The sequence below is a fragment of the Pristiophorus japonicus genome, chromosome 5 (genome assembly GCF_044704955.1).
Source record: "Pristiophorus japonicus isolate sPriJap1 chromosome 5, sPriJap1.hap1, whole genome shotgun sequence".
Classification (NCBI taxonomy): Eukaryota; Metazoa; Chordata; class Chondrichthyes; family Pristiophoridae; genus Pristiophorus; species Pristiophorus japonicus.
Genome location: NC_091981.1, coordinates 153,284,139 through 153,308,594, shown reverse-complemented (window position 1 = coordinate 153,308,594; position 24,456 = coordinate 153,284,139). Strand labels below are relative to the sequence as shown.

General features: G+C 43.1%; 1 protein-coding gene across 9 annotated transcripts in view; it reads left to right on the top strand.

Annotated features, from left to right (window-relative positions):
* The window catches only part of phf14 (PHD finger protein 14), a 444,962-nt gene that overhangs the window by 149,538 nt on the left and 270,968 nt on the right, over positions 1 to 24,456 (top strand). For all 9 annotated transcript variants that reach the window (XR_011593351.1, XR_011593352.1, XM_070881023.1 and 6 more), the window contains exons 5-6: positions 17,735 to 17,894; positions 21,313 to 21,424. Coding sequence is in view for 7 of the 9 variants with exons in the window: in XM_070881023.1 (XP_070737124.1) it covers positions 17,735 to 17,894; positions 21,313 to 21,424 (272 nt within the window). In the remaining 2 variants the exon portion in view is untranslated. The remainder of the gene's footprint in view (positions 1 to 17,734; positions 17,895 to 21,312; positions 21,425 to 24,456) is intronic.

Below are 24,456 nucleotides of genomic sequence, written 5' to 3'. Positions count from 1 at the left end.
AATGCAATCTAAAAATGGCTGATTTAGCCCTGGGTGTACTGCGCATGCATGGGTGCTCCCTGACAGCTGACCAGAAATGTGGGAAGAAGAAAAAAATGGGAAGAAGAAAAAAATGGCAAAAAAAAACTTGTGCATGCGCAGACGGTCCGATTTTTTTCCGGCCGCAAATATCGGCTCCGGCGCAAAAATTCAGTTGTGCAACGCTGGATTTATCGCTATCGCTCTTCACCGTTTGGCGAATTTTGCGAGCTCTGGCGGTAATGCTATCCCAGCGGTTAAAAAAAAAATTCTGCTGCAATTATTGCTCAAAAATGAGCGAAATCGCGAAAACCCAAAATACCTTATTTCACAATACTCTGATTAAATGTGTCCACTTAGTTGCCATTTGTGTCTCAATGCTTTCATAAAGTGTCAGTGGCTCCCAAAAACTTGAGCTGGGACTCGATATTTTTAATAATGCTGTGGTTTTGTTAGCTGAAGACAGATTATGCACTCTGGACATGTATAATGTTTCCAATTTCACAGGATGCATCAGTACATTCGATCAGCTGAACCACTGGAATATTTTACTTCAATTTATATCAATTTCTGTTCTTAACATTATTTGAAGAAAAGCTGGAGGACAAATTTCAAAAACTTTATTCAGATGTTTGTATGGAATGCTTTAGAAACATAGAAAATAGGTGTAGGAGAAGGCCATTCGGCCCTTCGAGCCTGCACCAACATTCAATAAGATCATGGCTGATCATTCACCTCAGTACCCCTTTCCTGTTTTCTCTCCATACCCCTTGATCCCTTTAGCCGTAAGGGCCATATCTAACTCCCTCTTGAATATATCTAACGAACTGGCATCAACAACTCTCTGCAGTTAAGAATTCCAGAGGTTAACAACTCTCTGAGTGAAGAAGCTTCTCCTCATCTCGGTTCGAAATGGCTTACCCCTTATCCTTAGACTGTGACCCCTGGTTCTGCACTTCCCCAACCTAGGGAACATTCTTCCTGCATCTCACCTGTCCAGTCCCATCAGAATTTTATATGTTTCCATGAGATCCCCTCTTACTCTTCTAAACTCCAGTGAATACAGGCCCAGTCGAGCTATCTCTCCTCATATGTCACTCCCGCCATCCCGGGAATCAGTCTGATGAATCTTCGCTGCAGTCCCTCAATAGCAAGAATGTCCTTCCTCAGATTAGGAGACCAAAACTGAACACAATATTCCAGGTGAGGCCTCACCAAGGCCCTGTACAACTGCATTTAGACCTCACTGCTCCTATACTCAAATCCCCAAGCTATGAAGGCCAACATGCCATTTGCCTTCTTCACCGCCTGCTGTACCTGCATGCCAGCTTTCAATGACTGATGTACCATGACACCCAAGTCTCGTTGCACCTCCCCTTTTCCTAATCTGCTGCCATTCAGATAATATTCTGCCTTCGTGTTTTTGCCCCCAAGGTGGATAACCTCACATTTATTCACATTATGCTGCATCTGCCATGCATTTGCCCACTCACCTAACCTGTCCAAGTCACCCTGCAGCCTCTTAGCATCCTCCTCATAGCTCACACCGCCACCCAACTTAGTGTCATCTGCAAACTTGGAGATATTACATTCAATTCCTTCTTCTAAATCATTGATGTATATTGTAAATAGCTGGGGTCCCAGCACTGAACCCTGCGGCACCCCACTGGTCACTGCCTGCCATTCTGAAAAGGACCCATTTATTCCGACTCTGCTTTCTGTCTGCCAACCAGTTCTCTATCCACGTCAATTACCTCCAATACCATGCGCTTTGATTTTGCACACCAATCTCTTGTGTGGAACCTTGTCAAAAGCCTTTTGAAAGTCCAAATATACTACATCCACTGGTTCTCCCTTGTCCACTCTACTAGTTACATCCTCAAAAAATTCTAGAAGATTTATCGAGCATGATTTCCCTTTCATAAATCCATGCTGATTTAGACCGATCCTGTCACTGCTTTCCAAATGCGCTGCTATTCCATCTTTAATAATTGATTCCAACATTTTCCTCACTACTGATGTCAGGCTAACTGGTCTATAATTCCCTGTTTTCTCTCCCTTTTTTAAAAAGTGGTGTTACATTAGCTACCCTCCTGTCCATAGGAACTGATCTAGAGTCGATAGAAAATGATCACCAATGCATCCACTATTTCTAGCCACTTCCTTAAGAATTTTGGGATGCAGACTATCAGGCCCTGGGGATTTATTGGCCTTCAATCCCATCAATTTCCCTAATACAGTTTTCTGACTAATAAGGATTTCCTTCAGTTTCTCCTTCTCGCTAGACCCTCGGTCTCCTAGTATTTCTGGAAGGTTATATGTGTCTTCCTTCGTGAAAATAGAACCAAAGTATTTGTTCAATTGGTCTGCCATTTCTTTGTTCCCCATTATAAATTCACCTGATTCTGATTGCAAGGGACCTACGTTTGTCTTTACTAATCTTTTTCTCTTCACATATCTATAGAAGCTTTTGCAGTCAGTTTTTATGTTCCCAGCAAGCTTCCTCTCATACTCTATTTTCCACCTCCTAATTGAACCCTTTGTCCTCCTCTGCTGAATTCTAAATTTCTCCCAATCCTCAGGTTTGCTGCTTTTTCTGGCCAATTTATATGGCTCTTCCTTGAATTTAACACTATCCCTAATTTCCCTTGTTAGCCACGGTTGAGCCATCTTCCCCGTTTTGTTTTTTCTCCAGACAGGAATGTACAATTGTTGAAGTTCATCCATGTGATCTTTAAATGTTTGCCATTGCCTATCCACCATCAACCCATTAAGTATCATTCGCCAGTCTATTCTAGCCAATTCACAACTCATACCATCGAAGTTACCTTTCCTTAAGTTCAGGACCCTAGTCTCTGAATTAACTGTGTCACTCTCCATCTTAATAAAGAATTCTACCATATTATGGTCACTCTTCCCTAAGGGGCCTCGCACAACAAGATTGCTAATTAGTCCTTTCTCATTACACAATACCCAGTCTAGGATGGCCAGCCCTCTAATTGGTTCCTCGACATATTGGTCTAGAAAACCATCCCTAATATACTCCAGGAAATCCTCCACCGTATCGCTACCAGTTTAGTTAGCCCAATCTATATGTAGATTAAAGTTGCCCATGATAACTGCTGTACCTTTATTGCACGCATCCCTAATTTCTTGTTTGATGCTGTCCCCCACCTCACTACTACTGTTTGGTGGTCTGTACACAACTCCCACGAGCGTTTTCTGCCCTTTGGCATTCCGCAGCTCTACCCATACAGATTCCACATCATCCAAACTAATGTCCTTCCATACTATTGCGTTAATTTCCTCTTTAACCAGCAACGCTACCCCACCTCCTTTTCCTTTCTATCTATCCTTCCTGAATGTTGAATACCCCTGGATGTTGAGTTCCCAGCCTTGGTCACCCTGGAGCCATGCATCCGTTATCCCAATTATATCATATTCGTTAATAGCTGCCTGCGCAGTTAATTCGTCCACCTTATTCCGAATACTCCTCGCATTGAGGCACACTTTTTAACACACTTTGTCCCTTTAGAATTTTGCTGTAATGTGGCCCTTTTGATTTTTGCCTTGGGTTTCTCTGCCCTCCACTTTTACTTTTCTTCTTTCTATCTTTTGCTTCTGCCCCCATTTTGCTTCCTTCTGTCTCCCTGAATAGGCTACCATTCCCCCTGCAATATTAGTTTAACCCCTCTCCAACAGGAGTAGCAAATAATCCCTCTAGGACATTGGTTCTGGTCCTGCCCAGGTGCAGACCGTCCGGTTTCTACTGGTCCCACCTCCCCCAGAACCAGTTCCAATGTTCCAGGAATTTGAATCCCTCCCTCCTACACCACTCCTCAAGCCACGTATTCATCTTAGCTATCCTACCATTCCTACTCTGACTAGCACGTGGCACTGGTAGCAATCCTGAGATTACTACCTTTGAAGTCCTACTTTTTAATTTAACTCCTACCTCTCTAAACTCAGCTTTTTACCTATATCGTTGGTACCTATATGTACTACGGCAACTGGCTGTTCACCCTCCCCCTCCAGAATGCGCTGCAGCCGCTCCGAGACATCCTTGACCCTTGCACCAGGGAGGCAACATACCCTCCTGGAGTCTTGTTTGTGGCCGCAGAAACGCCTGTCTATTCCCCTTACAATAGAATCCCCTATCACTATAGCTCTCACGCTATTTTGCTGCTCTCCTGTGTAGCAGAGCCACCCCTGGTGCCATGGACTTGGCTGCTGCAGCCTTCCCCTGATGAGTTAACTCCCCCAACAATACTCATGGTGGTCTATTTGTTTTGGAGGGAGATGCCCGCAGGGGACCCCTGCATTACCTTCCTTCTGCTGCTCTGCCTGATGTTCACCCATTCCCTATCTGCCTGAGTAACCTTTACCTGCGGTGTGACCAATCACTAAACGTGCTATTCACGACATCCTCAGCATCGCGGATGCTCCAGAGTGAATCCATGCGCAGCTCCAGTGCCACAATGCGGTCTGTCAGGAGCTGCAGCAAGATACACTTCCTGCACATGTAGTCGTCAGGGACACTGGAAGCGTCCCTAACTTCCCACATAACACAGGAGGAGTATGACATGGGTCTGGGCTCTCCTGCCATGACTTAACGCTTAAATTGGCAACACTGCCGAGGCTTTTTTACTACTAAGAACAAGAAAAAAGATAAAGAAAAAGAAAACTACTCACCAGTCAACCAGCCAATTACTTACCCTTTTGGCTGTGACGTCACCCCTCGATTACTTTTTACTTCTTTCTTACTTTTGACCCTGTTGCGGCTAGCTGCTCCAATGCCTGCCGCTGATCCCCGGATTCCTGCTGGGCCTTTATAGGCCTCTCCTTGCTCCTCCTCCAGCTGCTCGCTCCACCACTGACCGCCGCCAACCCCGGATTCCCGCTGGGCCTTTATAGGCCTCTCCTCGCTTCTCCTCCGGCTGCTCGCTCCACCAATATGTTTGTGTAAGAGAGAGAGAGAGAGAGAGATGACTGGCTGCATGCCAGTTGTAGTTTTTGGGCTTTATAAATTTTTGAAAGCATACTAAGCTGAGATGGATACAATTTCCATGGGCTTCCCCAATCTGCCAAAGTTATGGTGGGAGAGCTGGACAATCCTCTTGGAAATTAGTGGCAATAGTGTTTTCCTCATCCTAATTTTATTTTTTTAAGTGTTAATTTTGAACCAAACAGCTTTTCAGTATCAGTTGTTTTAATAAGAACATAAGAAATAGGAACAGGAGTAGGCCATACGGCCCCTCGAGTGTGCTCCACCATTCAATAAGATCATGGCTGATCTGATTATGGACTGAGCTCCACTTCTCCGCCTGCTCCCCCATAATCCCTTATCCCCTTAACGTTTAAGAAGCTGTCTATTTCTGTCTTAAATTTATTCAATGTCCTGACTTCCACAGCTCTCTGAGGCAGCGAATTCCACAGATTTACAACCCTCAGAGAAGAAATTTCTCCTTATCTCCATTTTAAATGGGTGGCCCCTTATTCTAAGATCATGTCCTCTAGTTCTAGTCTCCATCAGTGGAAACATCCTCTATATCCACCTTGACAAGCCCCCTCATAATCTTATATGTTTCGATAAGATCACCTCTCATTCTTCTGAATTCCAATGAGTAGAGGCCCAACCTACTCAACCTTTCCTCATAAGTCAACCCTCTTATCCCCGGAATCAACCTAGAGAAGCTTCTCAGAACTGTCTCCAAAGCAAGTATATCCTTTCGTAAATATGGAAACCAAAACTGCACGCAGTATTCCAGGTGTGGCCTCACCAAAACCTTGTATAACTTTAGCAAGACTTCCCCGCTTTTATACTCCATCCCCATTGCAATAAAGGCAAAGATACCATTGGCCTTTCTGATCACTTCCTGTACCTGCATACTTTCCTTTTCTGTTTCATGCACAAGTACCCCCAGGTCCCGCTGTACTGCGGCACTTTGCAATCTTTCTCCATTTAAATAATAACTTGCTCTTTGATTTTTTATCTGCCAGAGTGCATGACCTCACACTTTCCAACATTATACTCCATCTACCAAATTTTTGCGCACTCACTTAGCCTGTCAATGTCCTTTTGCAGATTTTTTGTGTCCTCACACATTGCTTTTCTTCCCCTCTTTGTATCGTCAGCAAACTTGGCTACGTTACACTCAGTCCCTTCTTCCAAGTTGTTAATATAGATTATAAATAGTTGGGGTCCCAACACTGATCCTTGCGGCACCCCACTAGTTACTGGTTGACATCTCGAGAATGAACCATTTATCCTGACTCTCTGTTTTCTGTTAGTTAGCCAGTCCTTTATCCATGCTTATATATTACCCCCAACCCCATGAACTTTTATCTTGTGCAGTAACCTTTTATGTGGCACCTTGTCAAATGCCTCCTGGAAGTCCAAATACTCCACATCCACTGGTTCCCCTTTATCCACCCTCTTCGTTACATCCTCAAAGAATTCCAACAAATTTGTCAAACATGACTTTCTCTTCATAAATCCATGCTGATTCAGCCAGACTGAATTTTGCTTTTCCAAATGTCCTGTTACTGCTTCTTTAATAATGGACTCCAACATTTTCCCAACCACAGATGTTAGGCTAACTGGTCTATAGTTTCCTGCTTTTTGTCTGCTCCTTTTTTAAATAGGGGCGTTACATTTACAGTTTGTCAATCTGCTGGGACTTCCCCAGAATCCAGGGAATTTTGGTAAATTACCACCAGTGCATCTACAATCCCTGCCGCTACTTCTCTTAAGACCCTAGGATGCAATCCATCAAGTCCGGGGATTTAGCTGCCTTTAGTGCCATTATCTTACTGAGTACCACCTTCTTAGTGATTGTGATTTTGTTGACTGTTGACAAATTGTAAGTCATTCTAATTATTGACACCTGAGACAAAAGGGCAGAGAGGGAGGAAACAAGTTACATTTTGAAAGCAACTGAATGCTTATTTGAAGGAAATGGGAGTGAATTGAGAGTTAAGGAGGAGATATATGTCAGCAGAGAGGAAGGGTAGATAAAGAATTGAACAGGTAGTTCAAAGGGGAAAAGGTAGGGGTAGAAGAAGGGGGAAGTGGGATTGCACAGGTGTGAAAGATGTAATGAGAATAAAGGGGTGGAAGAGGAGAAGAAGGGAGCCACTGCACATTGCATTTCCCTGCAACCCCGGAAAAATACCATCAGAGGCTTCCTTCCCTGCCATAGTACACCATGCTGCCCAGTACTTCCCACTGAAAGGAAAGAAGAAAAATACAGAGATAACCGAGAGAAGCAAAAAGAAGTTAGGGATAGATCAGTAGAACAGGAGAGACAGAGAAACAGTAACACCAAGATAACAGAACTTGGTAAAAGAAAGACCATAATCTCTGAATTGCAACATCACGGGACATTAGAAATTATGTTTGGACAGAGTTACATGGTTGTAATTGAATCAGTGGTTCAAATATTGTAAAAATCCATGAGAGTGAAGATACAATCGTTCACCAGTGATACCGGAATATGATTGGAGTACTGGTGTAGCGTCAAGAATCTGGAACCCTTGGGACCGTTCCGGAATCCGGACTTTTGAGTATTTCTGGATTTTGGAATGTCAGAAGGGCGGGGGGAGAGGTGGGGGGCGCGGGAGGGTGGGGGCAGTGTGGCGGCGAAGAGGAGGCGTTCGGGCGGGCCGGCGAGGAGGCCCCGAAGTAAGGACAGCGGGGCAAGGCGAGGTAAGGGCAGCGAGGGTGAGCCAAGGCGCAAGGTCGGGCAGCAGTGGGACCTCAGGGTCGGTGGGTCCGAATACCAGAAAACTACGGATTCCGGACGACCTTGCCACCGATCGATCTGGATTCCGGAACATTCGGGATTCTGGAAGTCCGGATTTTCGACGCTGCACATGTATTGCCTTTTAAGTCCCATTTACATATGCTGTTTGATGAATTTTTCTATTATGTCCTGAGTATTTAAGATGTTGAAAATTTCCCAATATTTGATTGGGAGATAGCATTATAGGTGCAGCGTTGAGAATCCGGAATCCGGACTGCGGACTGATCGGTTGCAGGGTCGTCCGGAATCCGGACCCGATGACGCTGCTGAACTTGGGTCCTGCCGCTACCCGACCTCTGGCCTACTCGCCGGCCCACCCGACGACCTGCTGACCGGGGCCCACCCGACGACAACATCCTCGGTGGGGCCCGCTCAACAACAACATCCTACCCAACGACATCCTCCTCAGTGGGGCCAGACAGCCCGAACAATTCCTTGGCGGGAATCTCTTCTCCTTCACCCCCCACCCCATTTTCTGACATTCCGAAATCCGGAAATACCCAAACCTGGGCTCGGGTGTGTCCGGATTCGTGACGTCAGAAAGCAAATCGAAAGCCCGGATTTCGGAACGGCCTCAGTCCCGAGGGGTCCGAATTTTAGGCGTCGCATCTGTATATGGAACTGTATAGTACATTGCATTTCTTTTGACAATGATTTGCATTTTATTTACTATAGTCAGTTCTGTTAACAAAAACATACAAATCGGAAGAGAAACCAGAAACCGACCACTTACAATTCTTTAACAATTGCCAATTCAACGATTGCGATGAAATTTATAACTAATAATTTTGCTGAAATTTCAGCCTTTTCTGCCAATAATATCTTCAGAATATAATTGGAGCAGAAGTGGTTTTGCTTGAAAGTATATATTGGTCAGATCCACTAATTAAGATATTTTTCAACACAGCTTTTCTTCCCCTCTTTGTATCGTCAGCAAACTTGGCTACGTTACACTCAGTCCCTTCTTCCAAGTTGTTAATATAGATTATAAATAGTTGGGGTCCCAACACTGATCCTTGCGGCACCCCACTAGTTACTGGTTGACATCTCGAGAATGAACCATTTATCCTGACTCTCTGTTTTCTGTTAGTTAGCCAGTCCTTTATCCATGCTTATATATTACCCCCAACCCCATGAACTTTTATCTTGTGCAGTAACCTTTTATGTGGCACCTTGTCAAATGCCTCCTGGAAGTCCAAATACTCCACATCCACTGGTTCCCCTTTATCCACCCTCTTCGTTACATCCTCAAAGAATTCCAACAAATTTGTCAAACATGACTTTCTCTTCATAAATCCATGCTGATTCAGCCAGACTGAATTTTGCTTTTCCAAATGTCCTGTTACTGCTTCTTTAATAATGGACTCCAACATTTTCCCAACCACAGATGTTAGGCTAACTGGTCTATAGTTTCCTGCTTTTTGTCTGCTCCTTTTTTAAATAGGGGCGTTACATTTACAGTTTGTCAATCTGCTGGGACTTCCCCAGAATCCAGGGAATTTTGGTAAATTACCACCAGTGCATCTACAATCCCTGCCGCTACTTCTCTTAAGACCCTAGGATGCAATCCATCAAGTCCGGGGATTTAGCTGCCTTTAGTGCCATTATCTTACTGAGTACCACCTTCTTAGTGATTGTGATTTTGTTGACTGTTGACAAATTGTAAGTCATTCTAATTATTGACACCTGAGACAAAAGGGCAGAGAGGGAGGAAACAAGTTACATTTTGAAAGCAACTGAATGCTTATTTGAAGGAAATGGGAGTGAATTGAGAGTTAAGGAGGAGATATATGTCAGCAGAGAGGAAGGGTAGATAAAGAATTGAACAGGTAGTTCAAAGGGGAAAAGGTAGGGGTAGAAGAAGGGGGAAGTGGGATTGCACAGGTGTGAAAGATGTAATGAGAATAAAGGGGTGGAAGAGGAGAAGAAGGGAGCCACTGCACATTGCATTTCCCTGCAACCCCGGAAAAATACCATCAGAGGCTTCCTTCCCTGCCATAGTACACCATGCTGCCCAGTACTTCCCACTGAAAGGAAAGAAGAAAAATACAGAGATAACCGAGAGAAGCAAAAAGAAGTTAGGGATAGATCAGTAGAACAGGAGAGACAGAGAAACAGTAACACCAAGATAACAGAACTTGGTAAAAGAAAGACCATAATCTCTGAATTGCAACATCACGGGACATTAGAAATTATGTTTGGACAGAGTTACATGGTTGTAATTGAATCAGTGGTTCAAATATTGTAAAAATCCATGAGAGTGAAGATACAATCGTTCACCAGTGATACCGGAATATGATTGGAGTACTGGTGTAGCGTCAAGAATCTGGAACCCTTGGGACCGTTCCGGAATCCGGACTTTTGAGTATTTCTGGATTTTGGAATGTCAGAAGGGCGGGGGGAGAGGTGGGGGGCGCGGGAGGGTGGGGGCAGTGTGGCGGCGAAGAGGAGGCGTTCGGGCGGGCCGGCGAGGAGGCCCCGAAGTAAGGACAGCGGGGCAAGGCGAGGTAAGGGCAGCGAGGGTGAGCCAAGGCGCAAGGTCGGGCAGCAGTGGGACCTCAGGGTCGGTGGGTCCGAATACCAGAAAACTACGGATTCCGGACGACCTTGCCACCGATCGATCTGGATTCCGGAACATTCGGGATTCTGGAAGTCCGGATTTTCGACGCTGCACATGTATTGCCTTTTAAGTCCCATTTACATATGCTGTTTGATGAATTTTTCTATTATGTCCTGAGTATTTAAGATGTTGAAAATTTCCCAATATTTGATTGGGAGATAGCATTATAGGTGCAGCGTTGAGAATCCGGAATCCGGACTGCGGACTGATCGGTTGCAGGGTCGTCCGGAATCCGGACCCGATGACGCTGCTGAACTTGGGTCCTGCCGCTACCCGACCTCTGGCCTACTCGCCGGCCCACCCGACGACCTGCTGACCGGGGCCCACCCGACGACAACATCCTCGGTGGGGCCCGCTCAACAACAACATCCTACCCAACGACATCCTCCTCAGTGGGGCCAGACAGCCCGAACAATTCCTTGGCGGGAATCTCTTCTCCTTCACCCCCCACCCCATTTTCTGACATTCCGAAATCCGGAAATACCCAAACCTGGGCTCGGGTGTGTCCGGATTCGTGACGTCAGAAAGCAAATCGAAAGCCCGGATTTCGGAACGGCCTCAGTCCCGAGGGGTCCGAATTTTAGGCGTCGCATCTGTATATGGAACTGTATAGTACATTGCATTTCTTTTGACAATGATTTGCATTTTATTTACTATAGTCAGTTCTGTTAACAAAAACATACAAATCGGAAGAGAAACCAGAAACCGACCACTTACAATTCTTTAACAATTGCCAATTCAACGATTGCGATGAAATTTATAACTAATAATTTTGCTGAAATTTCAGCCTTTTCTGCCAATAATATCTTCAGAATATAATTGGAGCAGAAGTGGTTTTGCTTGAAAGTATATATTGGTCAGATCCACTAATTAAGATATTTTTCAACACAGCTTTTCTTCCCCTCTTTGTATCGTCAGCAAACTTGGCTACGTTACACTCAGTCCCTTCTTCCAAGTTGTTAATATAGATTATAAATAGTTGGGGTCCCAACACTGATCCTTGCGGCACCCCACTAGTTACTGGTTGACATCTCGAGAATGAACCATTTATCCTGACTCTCTGTTTTCTGTTAGTTAGCCAGTCCTTTATCCATGCTTATATATAACCCCAACCCCGTGAGCTTTTATCTTGTGCAGTAACCTCTTATGTGGCACCTTATCGAATGCCTTCTCGAAATCCAAATACACCACATCCACTGGTTCCCCCTTATCCACGCTGCTCGTTACATTCTCAAAAAACAACAGCAAATTTGTCAAACATGATTTCACTTTCATAAAACAATGCTAACTCTGCTTCATTGAATCATGCTTTTCCAAATGTCCCACGACTGCTTCCTTAATAATGGACTCCAGCATTTTCCCAACGACAGATGTTAGGCTAACTGGTCTATAGAATATTATCTGAATGGTGACAGATTAGGAAAAAGGGAGGTGCAACGAGACCTGGGTATCATGGTACATCAGTCATTGAAGTTTGGCATGCAGGTACAGCAGGCGGTGAATAAGGCAAATGGCATGTTGGCCTTCATAGCTAGAGGATTTGAGTATCGGAGCAGGGAGGTCTTACTGCAGTTGTACAGAACCTTGGTGAGGCCACAACTGGAATATTGTGTTCAGTTTTGTTCCCCTAATCTGAGGAAGGACGTTCTTGCTATTGAGCGAGTACAGCGAAGGTTCACCAGATTGATTCCCGGGATGGCAGGACTGACTTATGAGGAGAGACTGGATCAACAGGGCTTGTATCCACTGGAGTTTAGAAGAATGAGAGGGGATCTCATAGAAATATATAAAATTCTGACAGGATTGGACAGGTTAGAGGCAGGAAGAATGTTCCCGTTGCTGGGGAGTTCCAGAACCAGGTGTCACAGTCTAAGAATAAGGGGTAAGCCATTTAGGACCGAGATGAGGAGAAACTTCTTCACTCAGAGAGTGGTTAACTTGTGGAATTCTCTGCTGCAGAAAATTGTTGAGGCCAGTTCGTTAGATATATTCAAAAGGGAGTTGGATATGGCCCTTACGGCCAAAGGGATCAAGGGGTATGGAGAGAAAGCAGGAAAGGGGTACAGAGTTTATTGAATGGTGGTACAGGCTCGAAGGGCTGAATGGTTTGCTCCTGCACCTAATTTCTATGTTTCTATAGTTTCCTGCTTTTTGTCTGCCTCCTTTTTTAAATAGGGGCGTTACATTTGCGGTTTTCCAATCTGGTGGGAGTGCCCTAGAATCCAGGGAATGTTGGTAGATTGCAACCAATGCATTCACTATCGCTACAGTTACTTCTTTTAAGACCCTAGGATGTAAGCCATCAGGTCCAGGGGACTTGTCCGCCTTTAGTCCCATTATTTTACCTAGAACTACTTCATTCGTGATAGTGATTGTATTAAGTTCCTCCCTACGTATAGCCCCTTGATTATCCAGTATAGGGATGTTTTTAGTGTCTTGTACCGTGAAGACCGATACAAAATATTTGTTTAACGTCTCTGCCATTTCCCTGTTCTCTATTATTAATTCCTCAGTCTCATCTCCAGGGGACCAACATTTACTTTAGCCACTCTTTTCCTTTTTAATGTGCCTGTAGAAAGTCTTACCATCTGTTTTTATATTTCGTGCTAGTTTACTTTCATAATCGATCTTCCCCCTCGTAATCATTTTTTTAGTCGAACTCTGCTGGCTTTAAAAAATTTCCCAATCCTCTGGAATCCCCACTAGTCTTACTCACATTGTATGCCTTGTTATCAATTTGATACCCTCCCTTATTCCCCTAGTTAGCCATGGATTGTTATCCCTTCTCTTATTGTCTTTCCTTCTCATTGGGATATATTTTTGTTGCGAGTTATAAAATATCTCCTTAAATGTCTGCCACTGCTCATCAACCATCCCATTCTTTAATCTATTTTCCCAGTCCACTTTAGCCAACTCTGCCCTCATACCTTTGTAGTCTCCTTTATTTAAGCTTAGGACCCTGGTTTGAGAACCAATTTTCTCACCCTCCAACTGAATTTGAAATTCAACCATATTATGGTCACTTATTCCTCGAGGATCTTTTACTACGAGATTATTTATTATTCCTACCTCATTGCACAGTACTAGATCTAAGATAGACTGCTCCCTGGTTGGTTCCGCAACTTCCTTTTCAAGGAAACTATCGTGGATACACTCTATGAATTCCTCCTCAAAGCTACCCTGGCCTACTTGCTTTGTCCAATCAATATGAAAGTATAAATGACGCATGATTATTGCTGTCCTTTATTACAAGCCTCCATTATTTCTTGATTTATACTTCGTCCAAATGTGTAGCTACTGTTAGGGGGCCTATAGATTTCGCCCACCAGTGATTTTTTTTTTTCCCTTTATTATTCCTTATCTCTACCCAAACCGATTTAATGCACTGATCCCATTCTTTATTAACAGGGCTACCCCACCTCCTGTTCCTTTCTGTCTGTTCTTCCGAATTGTCAAATACCCCTGAATATTTAGTTCCCAGTCCTGGTCACCTTGCAACCACGTCTCTGTAATGGCTATCAGATTATACACATTTGCAGGAGGGATAGTGGATGCATTGGTTGTAATTTACCAAAATTCCCTGGATTCTGGGGAGGTCCCAGCAGATTGGAAAACTGCAAATGTAACGCCCCTATTTAAAAAAGGAGGCAGACAAAAGGCAGGAAACTATAGACCAGTTAGCCTAACATCTGTGGTTGGGAAAATGTTGGAGTCCATTATCAAAGAAGCAATAGCAGGACATTTGGAAAAGCAAAATTCGATCAGGCAGAGTGAGCATGGATTTATGAAGGGGAAGTCATGTTTGACAAATTTGCTGGAATTCTTTGAGGCTGTAACGAAGAGGGTGGATAAAGGAGAAATCAGTGGATGTGGTGTATTTGGATTTCCAGAAGGCATTCGATAAGGTGCCACATAAGAGGTTACTGCACAAGATAAAAGTTCATGGGGTTGGGGGTAATATATTAGCATGGATAGAGGATTGGCTAACTAACAGAAAACAGAGAGTCGGGATAAATGGTTCATTCTCTGGTTGGCAATCAGTAACTAGTGGGCTGCCATAGGGATCAGTGCTGGGACCCTAGCTATTTACAATCTATGTTAACGACTTGGAAGAAGGGACTGAGTGTAACGTAGCCAAGTTTGCTGACGATACAAAGATGGGAGGAAAAGCAATGTGTGAGGAGGACACAAAAAATCTGCAAAAGGACAGAGACAGGCTAAGTGAGTGGGCAAAAAATTGGTAGATGGAGCATATGTTGGAAAGTGTGAGGTCATGCACTTTGACAGAAAAAAATCAAAGAGCAAGTTATTATTTAAATGGAAAAAGATTGGAAAGTGCTGCAGTACAGCGGGACCTAGGGGTACTTGTGCATGAAACACAAAAGGTTAGTATGCAGGTACAGCAAGTGATCAGGAAGGCCAATGGAATCTCTTGGCCTTTATTGCAAAGGGGATGGAGTATAAAAGTAGTGCAGTCTTGCTACAGTTATACAAGGTATTGGTGAGGCCACATCTGGAATACTGCGTGCAGTTTTGGTTTCCATATTCATGAAGGGATATACTTGCTTTGGAGGCAGTTCAGAGAAGGTTCATTAGGTTGATTCTGGAGATGAGGTGGTTGACTTATGAGGAAAGGTTGAGTACGTTGAGCCTCTACTCATTGGCATTCAGAAGATTGAGAGGTGATCTTATCGAAACGTATAAGATTATGAAGGGGCTTGACAAGGTGGATACAGAGAGAATGTTTCCACTGATGGGGGAGACTAGAACTAGGGGGCATAATCTTAGAATAAGGGGGCCACCCTTTTAAAACTGAGATGAGGAGAATATTTTTTTCTCAGATGGTTGTGGATCTGTGGAATTCGCTGCCTCAGAGAGCTGTGGAAGCTGGGACATTGAATAAATTTAAGACAGAGATTAACAGTTTCCTAATCGATAAGGGGTTATGGGGAGCGGGCAGGAAAGTGGACCTGAGTCCGTGATCGGATTAGCCAAGATCGTGTTAAATGGCGGAGCAGGCTCAAGGGGCCGTATGGCCTACTCCTGCTCCTATTTCTTATGTTCTTATGTATCTATTTGTTCTGTCAACTCATATATTTTGTTACGAATGCTACGTGCATTTTGACAAAGACCTTTTAAATTGTTTTTTTTAATCCTTTTTTTCCTATTTTTTCTTCTGTCCTTCAAACTCACTTTCTACGTTTTTGCTTTCTAATTCCAGCTTTAGTCCCCTCCCTACTGAATCTATTCTCAGGTTCTCATCCCCGTGCCAAACCCGCCCCAACAGCACTAGCAAACCCCCCTCCCCGGGAGGATGTTGGTCCCGGCTCTGTTGAGGTGCAACCCGTCTGGCTTGTACAGGTCCCACCTCCCCCAGCAGTCCCAATGCCTCAGGAATCTAAAGCCCTCTTGCCTGCACCATCTCTCCAGCCACGTATTCTCTATCCTTCTATTTCTGTACTCACTAGCATGTGGCACCGGGAATAATCCGGAGATTACTACCTTTGAGGTGCTGCTTTTTAATCTCTCTCCTAACTCCCTAAACTCTGCCTGCAGGACCTCATTCCTCTTTCTACCGATGTCATTGGCCCCGATATGGACCACGACCTCTAGCTGTTCACTCTTGCCCTGCAGCTGCTCGGTGACATCCTTGACCCTGTCACCAGGGAGGCAACATACCATCCTGGAGTCACTTCTGCGGCCGCAGAAACGCCTGTCTGCTCCCCTGACTAGCGAATCTCCTGCACTATAACTCTTCCATTATTCTTCCTCCCCCCACCCCCCCCCCCACCCCCGCACCTCTTGTGCAGCTGAGCCACCCGTGGTGCAATATTTAAAAAGTTTGCTTTAAAGAAATTCCTTTCACGCATTTAAGTGGTGACTTGGTGAAGTTTGCTTTAAAAAAAGCTAAAAATAAGTTTAACTCTCAAAACAAGCATTTTTAATTGCAGTGCCAATCCACCACCTGCATAACCCGAATTTAAATGACTGAAAATCACTTAAAAAATATATATATAAAACTATTTTCTAGTTATATTGAGGTTCATTAGTCAGTTTCTTAATAAATTAAAACAAAACTAACATGTACCATTTAGTATATTTGTGCCCAAAAGGACCAGCTTAATTTTTAAAGCCACCCTGAAGGTCTGCAAACAAGCTCGATTACCGGAAACTCCCAATGGTGATTAACTTACCCTTGGGGGGGGGGAGGTATGGTGAATTTTGTGGGCGGGGCCTGCTTCCAGCGCGATGTTTTTAAAACTGGCGCAGTAGATCTCGGAAACTTGAGTTGCTCTGAATGCAAATTGCGCTTAATTCCACAATCTTTCATGCTGGTTGTGCCGATTTCATCCATATTGTGCCGGAAAAAACAGTGAAATTGAGCGGAAACTCCAGGTTGAGATATCTGTTTTTAACTAGTGCTTCCTGATACCATTTTGCTGTGTATTTAAAAAAATATATAGTAAAATTAAATGCATAGGTAAAGATATATATAAATTATGAATGGTTACTCATGCAAATTTTACAGTATAATGGACACAGCTGAATAATTCAATCCTGGGGATGCCAGTAAAATCCCAGTATATAATTTAAAAAAAAATAGAATTTGTCGTATTCAGTTACTGTAAATCGGTGGCTCTGATATCCCCCTACATAGTATATAAACCCCTATTATGAGACAGCGGATCATCTGACTCACCATGAGCAACTTCATGGGAGATCTACTAATATAGTTTAATATTTGATACTTGTGCTGTAATGCACTTTTTCAGTAAAAACTTGGAAAAATCTGTGTCATGAAATATAACCTTTGAGTTTCTTATGGCAACATGAGCATGCTATGTTGTCAGTTTAATAACGTTCATTATTTAATATCCTGCTTTCTGTAGAATCTCTAGTTCAGATTGCAAATTGAATTTTTTCAGCATTTAGGCAGATAATTTGTTTTAATCCATGAGTTACATATCTAATTTAATCTTCTTTAGCGATATTACTTCTATATCATCTAAAATGTTATTTTTGTGTCCATTGCCTGGAAAATTTGATTCATTTTCAAATGGATGTGTTTGTTGTCATTGGTATTTGCTTCAGTTCTGAGATAACTTCTTTTCAGCTTCAGAATGCAAGTAGTAAAAGTCTTTTTAAGGTATAATGGTGGAGATGTTTTGTGTTTGTAATTGAAAAAATCTCCAGCCAGTGTTGTGAATTGTATATTGTAATGCCACAAGAGGTAAATTCTTGAGGTGAAGTTTGGGTGTATCATCAGATTTATTTTTCTCCTTTTCGGCAGGTTGCTATGGTGTTGATGGAGAAAGTGACTCCATTATGAGTTCTGCCTCTGAAAATTCTACAGAACCCTGGTTCTGTGATGCATGCAAATGTGGAGTGACACCCAGTTGTGAGTTGTGCCCGAACGTGGATGGAATTTTTAAAGAGACAGATGCTGGAAGGTTTGTTTCACCAGTATTTAATTATTTAAGAAAATAAATGTCTATCTTCAAAATCCCAGGAAGTTTATGACGGGTCTAGAATGTAGGCTTATTGAATGTATTGCTTAGAATTGTAGTTTGTAATGACCGGAGTAGAAGAATGCCCTGGAAGTTTGTTCGTGTGACATCTGAACACGTGATCTCAGATCAGTTTGCAACTTTTATTGCATTTACCTTACAAAGTTGGATTACATATGGTAAATACTTTGTTCTGACAGATCATCCAAGAGGAAACCCTTGCACTCTGTTGATGTCTGGAACTTACCCGAGCTATCAGATATCCCTGTCCACTGTTAGGCATTCAGTATGCAGAGCCGTATTAAGAATTCTTGGGACCTTGGGCACCAAGAATGTTCAGGGCCCTTCCGTAGCCCTCTGCATTAACCGCTCCCCCCCCGGCTCCATCCCCTTTCAAAGCTACAGTGTTTATTTTGCAGCTTCACTATGATCCCTCAGCTGCAAAAGGGTTTGAAGCTAGAACTGATCAAAATATGTTAATGTATCCCCTGAAGCATTAAACTTCTGAAGACTTTTGTCTAAAAGTCACAGTTATTTAAAAAAATATATTGTAGAACTATCTGACAGCTCTAACACTAGCATTTTTGGATTTCAAGATGCAACCTTTATTCAATATTTATTTTCCGTTTTTTTTATGAACAGTTGTGTGAAATAAGTTTTCTCTTTTAAAACAAAACAACCTTCCAAAAACAATGATACTACACAGGCGCGAATGCATTGTACTTTTCTCCTAGGTTGCTGGCAGCGGTGCCTGGGAGATAAATCCTCCATGCTTAGAGACTCCCTGATAATACCTGAAGGGTTGGCAACTCTGGGATCAGAGGGGTGGGAATTTTAATATGATTTCATACGCTAATGAAAAGTGACGGGGAAAAAATGTATTCGGAGGGGGAAAAACAAAGTCCAGCAGTTGTTTCCAACCCCATCATTCCCAAAATGACCTGATCATTCCCTCAGAGGTAGGCTACAGACTTCGAAAAAGATGCAGTGAAAGTGGGCTTGGCAAATGGAAAAAGGAACTGATTGGAATAGAGAAGTTATCACACTGCCATAACCCTCCATGAGCTCCTCAGCATTCCATGGGTTCACACCTTTCGAGGTCACGGGTCCCAGTGGCGGTCGGGAAATGCATCTTGAGACACCGTCCCAGCCTGCGCCCCGCACTGGAGGGGTGCCACCAGGCAGACCCACGGCAAGGGGAAGGAAAAGCCGACCAGTCTCTCCTGAGATGCTGCCCTCAGCAGAGGTTAATCAGGTTGTTTCATTGGGTGAGGAGACCAATGCCCTCACAAGATCACTTGTGGCGGCTGTCAGTGGAGTGCATGATGAGGTTGCGACACTGTCGGATGAAATCTCTGCACTCAGACGGGAAGTGAGGGGTGACATTTCAGAGGGTGTGCAGACGATGGCAGATGCCATGATGGAACTAGCTTCTACAATAAGGGCACAAAGGCCAGATACTCAAATACCACTCCCACTTCAATCCACGCACCAGCCACCGGTCAGGCCCAAGCCGGGCCCCCAACCCCCCCACCACCACCATCACCGACCCTATGACTAAGTGCACTTTCCCCGGGATGTGGGTGAGGGATGGGTGCAGCCTTTCTTTGTTGTTGTTGTTGTCGTTGAAGTGCACTGTAAAATTTCCAATAAAAGATATTTTGTATTAAAACTGAATCATCCTCCATTAGGACCACACAACAGTTAGGGCCAACTGTAAAAAGTAAAAATCCCTCACCCTTACAGTCGTGTGTGCCTGACGTCCCTAGCCCTGGCGGGAGGGCTAGCCGGTGTGTTCTGCAGTCGGCAAGATAGGACTACTCTATTTTCAGTAGATGATTTATCTTTCATTTACTTTTGATGATCTGCAGCTGTTGTGCTGAAGATGTTGTAATGTTGTGCTGATGTTGTGAAGGTCTTTAGTGCTTTAGAATCCTCTAACTCACCTCCCCCCCCTTCCCCCTCCAATCTCTGGCTACCTGCGCTGATTTCTTAAATGTAGGTAAGGTTTTTCTGTGTCTACAAAAGTGCCACATACACTGGCCTAAGTTAGTTTGGAGTAACTTTCAGTTGGCCAAATTTGCTTCGATGGCCATAAGAGGCGTAAGTGACTTGTCACACCCCCTTTTGGAGAGAACAAACGAAACTAGAAAAAAACCTAACTAGCTGACTTACATAGGAGTAAGTTAAATGGGGAAATTTTCTATTTTTAAGTTGCTCCAAAAAAAGCTATTTACTCCAAAAAAAAAAGGGCAACTCTTGGGGAAATTTGGACCCGAAATCTTACTTGGCTAACATGCTGTGATGTTTATGAAAAAGATACCATCCAAGATAATAACATGGCAATCAGATCTGCGAGAAATTGTGCAAATTACATATTAAAGCTATTTTTTAAAGTGCATCAAACTTCTAACCTCCTCTCCTAAGAGTGTCTGTTCATTGCTGCAGTATGATTGCACAGGCGCTAGATGCCTGTCAGTAACTTGCCCAAGATGCCATTCACATGTGAGCCTTGATAGTGCCAGGGAGCCAAACCCTGTCCTCGCCCAATGTCTACAGGTGCATTTCACCCTTACCAGGGATTGTTGGATCCCTTTCCTTTTCCCAAATAAAAAAACATTGAGATCAATTGTAAAGCCACAGGTATCATACCAGCTGAGATTTATTATTATACTTCTAGAAGGAGTTCATGTACCTGAAAGCGTGCACATGTGAAACTTATTTTATTCCGAGTTAACCTTGAATTCCACTGACTGTCTTGTATATCTTGTTCATTGTTTTAGTATTTTTGTACAAGTTTTTGAACGTTATATTCAATTTGGCCAAACTATAGGTTTACTTTAGACACAAGTAGGTTACAGAGGAGGTTTAGCACGATGTTACCAGGGATGAGGGACTTTAGGTATGAGGAGAGGTTGGCAAAGTTAGGGTTGGTTTCCTTGAAACAGAGAAGGTTAAGAGGTGATCCAATAGAGGTTTTCAAGATGAGAGGTTTTGATAGAGTAGATAGAGGAAGGCTGGTCCCTCTGGCGAGTGGGTCAATAACAAGAGGTCATAGATTTAAAATCATTGGCAAAAGATCTAGAGGGGAGATGAGTAAAATGTTTTCATTCCGTCGTTGGAATCTGGAACGCTCGACCTGAAAAGCTGATTCCATAAATAATTTTAAAAAGGAGTTGGACAGATGCTTCAGAATGAGGAACTTGCAGGGGTACAGACAAAAAGCGGGGTGTGGGACTAAGCATGATTACACTTTTAAAGAGCCAGCAAAGACACGACTGGCCAGATGGCCTCCTTCTTGTTATGTACGTTTCTATGATTCTAAGTAATCTCAGTAGCCTCCTGTGCATTTTCTCTTTAGGTGGGTTCATGTTGTTTGTGCCCTTTATGTCCCTGGTGTGGCATTTGGAGATATAGACAAACTTCGTCCTGTTACTCTTACAGAAATGAACTATTCAAAATATGGTGCCAAGGTAAGATTTTATATTTGTGTGACAGTGAAAATGTTTTTACATTTTTTGAACATCTGGGAGGAGGATTATGAGAATAGCAGGAGATTGGAAATAAGTAGATTAAAAACTTACTGAACTTAACAATTTTCAAAAAAGATCTTGGGCCATTCACCAGAAATGTCCACTAAGTTTTAGGTATGCATAATTAAAAATGTGACTAGGTATTTTGCATAAAATACACACTGTACAACTGTAACAAGAATATAAGACTGTAAAACTTGGGGCAAACCAGTAGCACAGCACAATAATGGTCTTGTAATGAGTAAGAACGATTTCTCTTTATTGATGCCATTTATAATTTACATATGTCCTATGCCTTGTGCTTGTGCTTCCCCTTGATGCCCCTACTCCTCAGCCGAACTGTGTTGAAAAGTTCCAGGTGGGAGGAGCAACTGTGGTTGCAGGTTGCTATTGTGTGCGGTGGTTTGATCAGCTAGTCGAGGCAGGGATAGGAAATGTCCTTGTAATATCTAGAGCCACATTCATTGCAGTAGCTCTGGCATTTCTATTTTACTGCCATTACAAAATCAGCACCACAGCATTAAAGGGAATGCAAATGAATGAACAAAGTACAGTTCAAAACAAACGGTAAATCAAACATATCGCATCCCAACATGGTTCAACCAACACACAACATTAAACCCATTTCCTCACCCCTGCCTCAGCAGTGTCAAAATCTGTTGAGAGGGGCAAAAAAAGAGGGGAAAACAGTAAGCCAATTTATGGGGAAAAAAGCACAAAGAAATTCCCCTCTGCCTACCACAGGCAATCAAGTAATCTGCATAGGAACAGGAATAGACTATTCAGCCCCTCAACTACTTTAATCAGATTATGGCTGATCTGTGCCTCAACTTTATCCATATATGTTTATACCCTAACAAAAATGTATCAATCTCAGCCTTGAAAATGTATCCGCAGTCTTTTGGGGAAGAGAGTTCCTGACTTCCACTCCTGTGTGGAAAAAGTAATTCCCGATTTCACTCCTAAATGGCTTAGCTCTAATTCTAAGATTGTGCCCTCTGTCCTGGTTCCCCCAATAGAGAAAATAGTTTCTCTGTATCTGCGCTATTGAATCCCTTTATCATTTTAAAAATATCAATTAGATCACCCCTCAACCTTCTAAACTCAGGGGAATACAAGCCATGTTGAAGCAACCTGTCCTCCTAATTTAATTCTTTAAGCCCCGGTATCATTCTGGTGAATCTGTGCTGCACCTCTTTCAAGATTAATATATCCTTCTTGAGGTGTGGTGTCCAATGCTGAACACAGTACTCCAGATGCAATCTATACAACTGTAGCAAGGCTCTACCCCTTTATATAACAGTCCTCTTAAGATGAAAGCTAACAATCCATTAGCATTTTTTATTATTTTGTGTACCTGCCCACTAGTATTTGAAGACTTATGAATTCCTAAATCTCTCTGATTCTCCACAGTTCTTAGCTTCTCGCCATTTAGAAAATACTCTGATCTATATTTTTCTTGGGTTTTAGGAAAGATATTGGATGACTGCACACTTCCACACATTGAACTTCATCTGCCACAGTTTTGCCCACTCACTTTATCTGTCAATGTTCCTTTGCAACTTTCTGCTCCCATCTACACTACTTACTATGCCACCTAACTTGGTGTTGGCAGCAAACTTGGAAATACGGTGCCACTCATGGCTCATTTGGTTTCGCACTCACCTCTGAATCAGATGGTTGTAGATTCAAGTCCCACTCCAGAATCCATACATAATCCAGGTTGATACTCCCAGTGCTCTTCTGAGAGTGCTGCACTGTCGGAGGTGTTGACTTTTGGATGACATGTCTGTCTTCTCGGGTGAAGGTAAGAGATTATGTGGCACTATTTGATGAAGAGCAGGTGAGTTCTCCCCAGTGTCCTGGCCAATATTTATTCCTCAACGAACACCAAAAACAGATTATCTGATCATTTATCCCAAAGCTGTTTGTGAGATCTTGTTGTGCACAAATTGGCTGTCGCGTTACATAGTGACTACACTACAAAAGCACTTCATTAACGGTAAAGCGCTTTGAGACATCCTGAGTTCATGAAAGACATTTTGGATTGAATTTGCAGTCGGAGGGGATGTCTCTGACCAGCAAAAAATCTACGAACTTACCTTCTGCCTCGGAATCTACAGAGACTTGTGCTCCTGGGCCTCAACATGTCGACCCTGCAAGGGATCACATGGGCTGGCCCAACCAATCAAAGAAGGGATTCCCCATTCATGCTCATGGGATTTCGTATGTACGGAATCCCCATAAGCATGAATGGGGATCATGTACAAAATACATTTAGACAATAAATTTTTTTAAAAATTGCATATTTTAAATTAATTAAAATGGCATTGATAAATATTTAAACCAAAACTTTAATTCCTTTTTTTTTACATGTTTTAACGGGGCTAAAAATAAATTTACCCATTGCATAGGGTTTTTAATGTATAAATGATTGAAAACATTTATTTTTAGGTTTTTTAAAACTCTTACGCTGGTAAAAGCAGACCTTATGCCTGCTTTTACCAGGTGTAAGAATTTCACGGGCAGTCGCTGGACAGAAGTTGGGCAAATATCTGCCCGTGGATTACGGCCCAATATAAATGCAAGCCTTGCTTCTTTATACCGCTCTCTATTGCTTCATTTAATTCATTGGTAAATCAAGTGAAAATATGAGGCCCTAGTGCCCATCCCTGACACTAGTCACATCCTGCCAATTGGAATACACTCTCCTACATTCTAATCAATTTCCTACCAATGTCAAAAGGTTGCCTCAATTCCATGTGCTTTCATTTTTGCTAACAGTTTCTTGTGTAGAACCTTCTCTCATACCCTCTGGATGTTTATATAAATAACATCCATAGACACTCCCTTCTTCTTTGTCTACTGCTGTCACATAGGCCGCAATTTCGCCAGCCGTGGCGAGTCTGCTGCGGCCAGAGTAGACAGTGGCCTCAAACCCTGCTCTCGGCTTCATCCCGCTCCTCCAAGTA